The 8,619-nt window shown below is 37.7% G+C and overlaps 1 protein-coding gene across 10 annotated transcripts in view; it reads right to left on the bottom strand.

Moving 5' to 3' along the window:
• The window catches only part of LOC112981734 (DGAT1/2-independent enzyme synthesizing storage lipids-like), a 37,767-nt gene that overhangs the window by 12,021 nt on the left and 17,127 nt on the right, over positions 1 to 8,619 (bottom strand). For 8 of the 10 annotated variants that reach the window (XM_026097618.2, XM_064507532.1, XM_026097633.2 and 5 more), the window contains 2 exons: positions 7,340 to 7,479; positions 200 to 324 (listed from right to left, as the gene is read on the bottom strand). In XM_026097618.2, the coding sequence (XP_025953403.1) occupies positions 200 to 324; positions 7,340 to 7,479 (265 nt within the window). Of the gene's footprint in view, positions 1 to 199; positions 325 to 2,167; positions 5,004 to 5,386; positions 5,493 to 7,339; positions 7,480 to 8,619 lie in introns of those variants that run through there. The other 2 variants (XM_026097658.2, XM_026097649.2) reach the window with 2 other exon arrangements.

The following is an 8,619-nucleotide window of genomic DNA, read 5'->3' as shown; positions in this document are numbered from 1 at the left end:
CTGTTAGGAAACCAGAAAAGCAAAATTCAGTCTGGAATACATGAGGCTCAGGCATATCTGCAACAGGATTCATCCTATTTCATCTGCCACAGATTCTCTGTAAAAGTGACAAGTAACTGCAAAATTCTACCCTCCCCAGTATTTAGTACATTTTGTTTCCCATGAACAGGAACTAAGTAAAAATAGTTCCATTTCTTACCTTTTAACTTTTTTAAAGTTTTTGTTGTTAACTTTTATGATCTTCTCTGAATAATACAATATTCTCTTTAGTGTTTTATGTAGAAGTCTGGCATCTCTTCTTTCCAGAGTAGGCAGTCGTTTTAGCTAGAAAACAGGAGCCAAAGGTGATCTGAAGAATGCATGCTCACACTCTCTCCAGTTATAGCTACTAATAGGGAAGCTAGGGACTGATGATCTTTCTTACTCTCACGTGATGGCTGTGACACAAGGCCCAGTAGAACAGACCTGCTCTCCAACAACTGACTCAGCTCCCTAGTGAGGAGAAAAAAGCTAAGCCTGCCTTATATATACAGCCTGATATTAATTCTAAATTGCATCTTATCTGCTTGTAATGTTTTAGACACACACACACACACAGAGAACAAGCAGAAGCGTAAGCATATGCTTTTGTTTAAGAAAAAAATCTCCCTACAGTTCATCACATTTGTGGCCAATGTTCTGACATGGAGAGCTCATTACAACAATTAAAAATATACTTCAAGAAGCAAGATATGGCATGTGCTCAATGTATGTGACAAAAATTCAAGATAGTAAGTGGTGAGTTTGCAAGCAGTGTCTGTGCAAAACAGATTTATTCAAAAAAAAAGCAAAACATCAAACACTGCAAATAACCCACAATAAGAAAAGTAATTTGCTTTGAGACCACCATTCATTTTGGCTAGCTCTGAATTAGAGAAAAAGAACTGAATTAGAGAAAAAGAAAAGGCATTAGCATCATTGATCTGTATCAAAAATACACCTTATCTTTGTTGCTGGCAAGGACCTCAGTAGACAGAAAGTGAAGTGAATAGAACTAAGAAAAGTGACATCAGATTATCTGATGAAGTTTCAGCACAAATGTTCTGGAGGATTATCTTGCTTACTATGTATTTTCTGTGCTATTACACCCATGCAGCAGTTCCATATATCCCTACATTTATCTTTGGCAAATTTCTTTTTTGGTGCAAAACTATAATCCAAAAAGAAATTCAGCATCTATGACAGGCATAATAGGGATTAAGCACCACAGGGCTAGCAAGAGTTCAAAGTCACCATAGCTGCACCTTTCTCTTCAGAGTAATAGATGAAGCAACATAATGGAATACTTGTACAGAAAACCCAACACCAGATGAACTGCACAACTGTGTTGACAATGCTTATTACCTATTCTAGCTTGCATTTGCAGTGGTTAATTTCATGCAAAAGCATCCTAATATTAGATGTTCAGACCGTGCTCTGCTACTGCACAACAAGACAGTGAACTGGCCAGTAGGAGACTTGGGTCTTGCTGAGAGGTAATGCTAAATACCTGTTGGTACAGTACCCTACTTCTATTTCCAAACAAGCTAAAAATATATGTCCTTGCTATGTTGTTTGCATGAAAGAGAGCAAAACAGGAAGAGAAGCCTGGAATGTCTTCAGCATATCCAAAGGGTAATGATATCATTCACTATCTAGTCTAATGATGCTAAAATTTCCTTTAAGTATTTCTGCCTAAAAAATAGTAAACCAAATCAGCTAAAAGAAAGCCTGGTCCATAAGTTTATTTGTAAGAGTGTCTCTCCAGATCTCTTCCCTTTTCCAATGAAACAAAGGTAGATAATCACTCACCCACCAAATCTGTATAAATACATTTTAATTTTTCACTTTTGCTACTTACTTTGTGTGTGGAATCTTAAATATAAACTTAGTGGTACTGCAGTGCCTGCTAAGGCCTCCTTTGACACTCCCTAGAACTGTAAGAACTCAGACCTATTGTTTACATAACTTCTGTCCATTACTCCACTATTGTCTGAATTATTTTTCCTTTAATTCATTCCTTCTGGGGCTTCTCTAGGCAAGAAACGCTTCTTAAGAGAATTATATACTACTCAGAAGCACTGATAGTTCAATAGGGCAGAGCATTTATATTTTTATTTAATTCAAAAACACAACACAATCCCAGAAGCCTCTTCCAGCTGTCAATTTTATTTGGAAGGTATCTTCTATACATTTTCAAATACAGAAATAAATATGAAAGGTCTATACAAATATGAACACCTAAGGAGTACCAATACTGCACTTGATTTTTGATACTTGTCTATGATACTTAAAGGGGCTAAAGCTGCATCAAACAGCCCTCAAATTTAGTAAAATAAATTTTACAAAATCCAAGATCACAAAGGTCTGTTCACATTTAACGGAACCTTTTAAATTGAGTTTTCTTTTACATATATGCAACCACAACACTAAAGTACAGTTTAGTCGCCTTTGAGAATTTTACAATATAGACTGATTTAATACTTTCCTCAAGCTGGACAGTAAAAACAAAGTCATACTTAAGTTGTACTCAAATGTAGTATTTTGGCATTCTCGGTTTTAATGATATACTGTGTTAACACTATTTTTGAAATACATTCCAATGACTTAAAAGGACACAATCTTATCTTCAAGAAAACCCAAATCGTTAAAACAAACAAACAAAAACTTTGAAATGGGCATTTGTTTTTACCAAATATGATTTTTCCCCAAGCTTTAAAACATTTAATTAAGTACCACATAAAATGCTTTTGATATTAAAAAAAAAAAAAAACAAAAACAAAAACACACACATAAAATAGGCGAGCTTTGGGGGGTTTGCAGATCATAATTTATAGAATCTTTCCCATACAGTGATTTTATTCTAACATAGGGCATCAGCCACATGCACTTATGTAATTCCGTTGATTTACACAAGGAGTATAACACAAAGCATGTGCTTAAGTGTTTGGAGTAATGGGTAATAACTTGAATACAACCGCTCTTTTTAAAAAAATTGGTTTTGGTTCTTATTTTTTGTTAAGAAAAGGTCAAAAATCCAACACTATTGAAAGGAGATCACATAATTGTGGCAGACAGATGAATGAAGTTTTGCCTTAAACATTTCTTGGTGCATGGGGTGCAGGCAGGCCATAACCCCGAACAAGCCATCTGTCCCTGGCGGAAACAGGACTGGGCTGCTGCGACCCCCAAGATGGTCTCCCTGCAACCACCCAGGACACACTTGCACTGAACGAGACCACAATCGGGCAGAGATTTTGGGATCTGGACTGTAAATTACTGTCCGTTTTTAGCACAACTTCTATAAAAATTGCTTGGCATGAGTGGCTGAATTTGCTGGAGCCTTGGGCCACACTCCCTAGTACAGTGAGAAAGGGCCCCAGAGCTGGTGCAGGCGAGAACGATAAGGGAGTTACCAGCAATTTGTATCTGAAACAATGCTAACTGCTGGAGTTACCATCTCTTTGTCGAGACCTTGAGGGATGATGGCGGGACCCGAGGAATGGAGACACACCTGTCGGCAGAAACTGGAACAGAAAACAGCCTGCCTAGGAACAACGATGAGATCCAATAAGGTGCAAGAGACCCCAGACCCAAAAAATTACTATTGGTCTGAACTACCACACGGGGGTGGGAAACTTAATTTGAAAAAAGCTATAATTGCTCGGGGATCTCTTTGCTCAGGGTCCCTCTTTGGAGGTACCCAACCCGAGCCATGTGAAGAGGACCCACCTACCACCAGACGGGAGCCCCCCCCCACCGTGGAGACTCCCAAAGGAAGAGGACCAACGGGACGCTGCTGGATCCATGGGTGATGATATCTTGAAACGTGTGGCACGGGACTTGTCTAGCTAGTTGCAGTATTCGCCATTGAATTATCCTACTTGACCACATGCCTTATATTTGTGTTAATAAATCTTAAAACTGGTTGGCTGGTGTTGTTTCACCTTAATTCAGTCCAAGGGCATCACGAACTTGGTCGTTGGTCCCAAGGGGAGGAAGGTCGTCCTGAACGACTCCTTTCGGGCCGTGACAATAATAAAGCAAAAATCTCTGTTGCTTTTCCTTAAGGAATTTGATCTCATCCCACAACTAAAGAGTTCCCACATGTTAATTTAGGAACTGTAGATTAAATTTGCTGGCAATGAGAGGAAATGTTTCAGATATTTCCTATTTGGTCAATAAAAGCATAGGCTTTAGTTCAGAAAAAAATCTAATATACTATGGATGCATAAAAGCCCAAGCTTGCAACTCCTCCTGTTCATTCAATGGCTTTTCTTTAAAGAAAGTAAATAGGCTTTTCCTCTCAACCCAATTTAGTAACTTATGTAAAAACTATGTTTGAAGAACATGGATGTTTAGCACATTATACATATACTAGATTTAAGAGGTATTTGGGAATATCTACCCTGTTTTACAAAAGAACTATTGTTTAAAAAAAAAAAAAGTGCTACAAGTTGTGCTAATTTTTTATTAAATAAAGCATTCTGAACTCATGGTATTAAATGGGACTCATTTCTATTTTTAAAAGTTCAAACGCTTGGTTCATTCTGTCAAGGGAGAAGTTGCAGATTCAATAAGAAGTATATGGGACACCACTCTACTTAGGAGTAAATATTCCATATGGTTCTACTGAGAAGAGCAATGGTACTATAGGGTTCCGATTCCTGCTTCCAAGTGTTTTCTGAAACAAACTTGCTTGATTCGCCACAGGTTTTTGCTCTAATCAATTTCCACTGCTACAAACTCTTTCTGAGCATACCCAGTAAAACTTCCCAGGTTACTGGAAAGTATTTTCCAAGTTTTACACATGTAGCTGGAGGTTCTGCGCTGAAGGCTCACTGCTTCTGTCAGCAGTGCATTTTTCAGAAGCTCAAGAGTAACAGCCTAAAGGAAGTTTTCATAAGCGCTGCATGGTTTAACCCGGCCCCCAAAACCTAGTTCTAGTGATGATGCTCCAGACAGTAGGACTCCAGTCAGAGGGTCTAACATTCAGGTTTAACAGCAACCATTGGTGTTTTGTGGTTTTTGTGGTGTTTAAAAAAAAAAAAAAAAAAAAAAAAAAAAAAAAAAAAAAAAAAGACAAGAGATCATGAATATTAAGACTTGCTGTGTCATTTTTACAAAAACACTTTCAAGGTAGGAATGCACTTGTCAAGAATTAAGTTTTGCCCCATTATGAATGACTTAAAGTTTGGCTCCTGAGCTTGATATTGGACAAAGGGAAGAGCAAAGAAAAGTGTCTTATATCAAAAATTACACAGTGGTATCACTAGGGCAGTATTTTATATCTATTATTAGAAGAGTTAATAAGTTACAAAAATGACTTTAAGAACATTATAACTAAATAGTAGTTTATTCATAGCACCTTAATCTTCTTTCTGTCGTGTCTGAAATCGTTCCATTAAAGCCCTAAATACATTTCCAGGTATTTTCTGATGTTTGTCTATTAGAGACTGGACTGCAGCTTTTGCCTGTAAGGAAAAAGACGAGCTTTGGATAAAATAAATATTGTCTTTATATTCTTGGAACATGAAAACAACTTCTGGGCTATTTTTCATCCTTTCAAATATTGCAGAACTACTGCAGGACCATATTTATGCCCACTGAATGTGTTTGTGGGATCACTATCAAGAAACAAACCAACAAACTTAGATGTTTTATCTCCAAGCTCCCTGGCAGCTGTGTTCACCGCTCTTACAAGCTCTACTAGTGACATGCAATAGTAAAATGATGATGCAGTAAACTAATGAAGAGACCTAGATCCACAAAGCATGTCAGTGTCTGCGTACTACAGTGTAACCCAGAAATTTCTGTCAATGTCCAGGTTTGCAGCAGTAACACCTCTTCGGTGTGCAAGGACTTCTACACACACTCAGAAGCAGCACTGGAAACACAGCTGTCTCCTGCTTAAGTCCATTTGGCTTTTATAAAGTAATAATCCCTGCATCCAAGTCCCCTAAAGGAGCAGGTCCAGTAAAGCATGCTTAGATCACATTTAAAATACTGCATATGACAGCAACATTCACTTTCACTCAAAAACATAGAAGGCCAAGAAGTTAATAGCAGCCATTCTTATTATATAATAGCTCTATGAGTAACATTCAAATCCAGGGCAATATGCAAAGCTATGGGAAGGACACGCAGCAACCTTTCTATTCCTACAGAAGCAAAGACAAGTCAATTCTTAAGGCCAGAGACAGAACAGAGAGCTATTTGCTTTTTGTAAACGAGTGATTAGCATGCTCATTTGAGAGGTGGTAAAAGTGGGTTTTGGTACAAGCTCTCACTGTTTATATGAAAAAGACAGAAGCAAGTGAGAGTGGGCATTAATGCAAGACTCCAAGCATGGCTGGAGGTCATTTAAACAGAAATTCTCTCCCAAAAGCCAACAGTTCAGAAGCTCTATCAGACTGAAGCCATGTGCAAACCGCAAAAGAAACACTCACTTTTCCATAAACAGGTCATTTTGCATAGATCTTATCAGAGGGTAAACAGGTAATGAAAGACAACTGAACTGATACCTGTATGGTCAAAAATAAAAGTTTCTTTCCCCTCATGTGAAGTTTTCATAATGCTAACAATGACCATTTCAGAATGACCAAAAATAGATATTTCAACTGCTGACTGCTTCATGACTTACAGGCTTTGTGTCTCTGCACTGTGAAAGCTATTTGTAAACTAAAGTAACACGAAAACCTGACAATCCTCTCTATATACCACCTCAGTTTGAAAGAGGGCAGCATTCACAAGTAAATTTGTTGTGTGAGAAGCTGGAGGAAATAGAAATGGGAATAGACTATGCAAAGCTGTGAAATGATTTGGTTTTAGTTGTTTTATTGTATGGAATTTCCACAATTTGCAACCACAGGTTGGCTAAGTTTGGAAGGCTTCATTAGTATCTTTCTGCAAAGATTGAAAAAACAGAAGGCTTTCCCTGGGTGAAGTGCTCATTGACTATCTTTACTAACCTAGAGCAGGTAAGTGTAGGTACTTTTATCTGACTGAACTTCTTCAGGCTCTAAAGTAAGTTGTTTCTTGGAGCAAATACAGGGTACTGTATTGACATTAAAAGGCCTACAACTTCTGCAAGTCCAGTTATAAAACACAGCATTTAGAAGGAGCATTCAGAATTCAGTAAATCCAAAATTTATCATGATTCCATCAACTCCTATAACAAGCTCCAAGGCAAAAGTCACTATCCTGACAAGTATATTCCAGTGTTCTGTATTACAACAGTCAATATGTTAAATGATATATATATATATATACATATGCACACACACATATACATAATACACACACAGACACACAGTCTTACCTTGGCAGTTAGTTCCTCAGCAGTTACATTTGGTTCATATGGAATGGGTTCTCCAATAAATGTACGAAGCTTGACTGGAAATCCACCATACATAGGAACTACTGGCAATCTAAGATGCTCATACAGCGACCTAAATATTTCTAACATGAAAGAATTTAGAGGGAAGGAGCGAGAAGGAGCAAGAGAAAGAAGGAGAGAGATTAAGATTGTTCTGTAAGTTTTCTTTCCTCAGTATGTTTTAAAATAAAACTGGTTTGTCAGGTAATCGAGCTCCTGCCCCAGCTTCTCAAGCAACATGTCATCAAGCGCTACTCTACCCTTGACTTTCATTTAATAAAAAAATGTATTTCACTTTAGAGTGAAATCTGTCCTCCAAAGAGCAGCTGCAAAGAGAAGAGCAGGAGAAAATTCCAGAAAAATTCCAGAAAAATTCCAGAAAAATTCCAGAAAAATTCCAGAAAAATTCCAGAAAAATTCCAGAAAAATTCCAGAAAAATTCCTCTCTGGAAGGGAAGGGAAGACTACACAATACAGGTTACAGTTCAATTAATCTCACAGGCTAGTTTAAGAAGCTAGCATTGCTGGAAGACTGTTCTGTTCAATCCCACTGAGGTCTAAAGGATCAGAAACAGTCATATCTACCTAAAAGACAGTCATTAAAATGCCAAACTTGTTCTTTCTGACCACACACTGGTTGTGGTGAAACACTACAAACAGAGGAAAAAGAAAACAGGTTATTTCAATCTGCGCTAATCTTTCTCTCTCATGCCACCTCCTAAGCATCTATTCCAAATATCACCAGAACATATTTCTCACAAAACAGGTGCTAATATCTCTCTCTCAATTTTAAACAAGAAATTCCTTCAACTGAGTGTTGGTATAAGAAAATCCTTGCTGACTCACATGTGATTTCTTCTGTATACAACCTGTAAGAACAAGGAATATTCCAAAACTATTGAAACTGGCGTAATACCTCCAGCGATCAATAGCATGTTAGTTAAATCCCTCTAACACGTCTGCTGTAGAATACAAGTCACACGAACATTTTTGGCTTAAACTTCTTCTAGTTTGGAAAGATTCAGATTAGTTTGAGGCCCTGCAAACCCTAGCACTTCTCCTGAACACAGCAACTGTTAATTGCTGTTTATTTTGTAGAACCTGAAGAATGTGAATCATTCTGCCTGTCTACATTGATGCCTGGTCTTTCTCCACAGTTTATTGATCCTAATTAGAGGGTAGAAAGTTAGGGAACTGTTTTGCCCTAGAGTCCTCTGATGAAG

The sequence above is a fragment of the Dromaius novaehollandiae genome, chromosome 2 (assembly GCF_036370855.1).
Source record: "Dromaius novaehollandiae isolate bDroNov1 chromosome 2, bDroNov1.hap1, whole genome shotgun sequence".
NCBI classification, from domain to species: Eukaryota; Metazoa; Chordata; class Aves; order Casuariiformes; family Dromaiidae; genus Dromaius; species Dromaius novaehollandiae.
The sequence above is the reverse complement of the archived record's forward strand: the minus strand, read 5'-3'. Positions and strand labels throughout refer to the sequence as shown.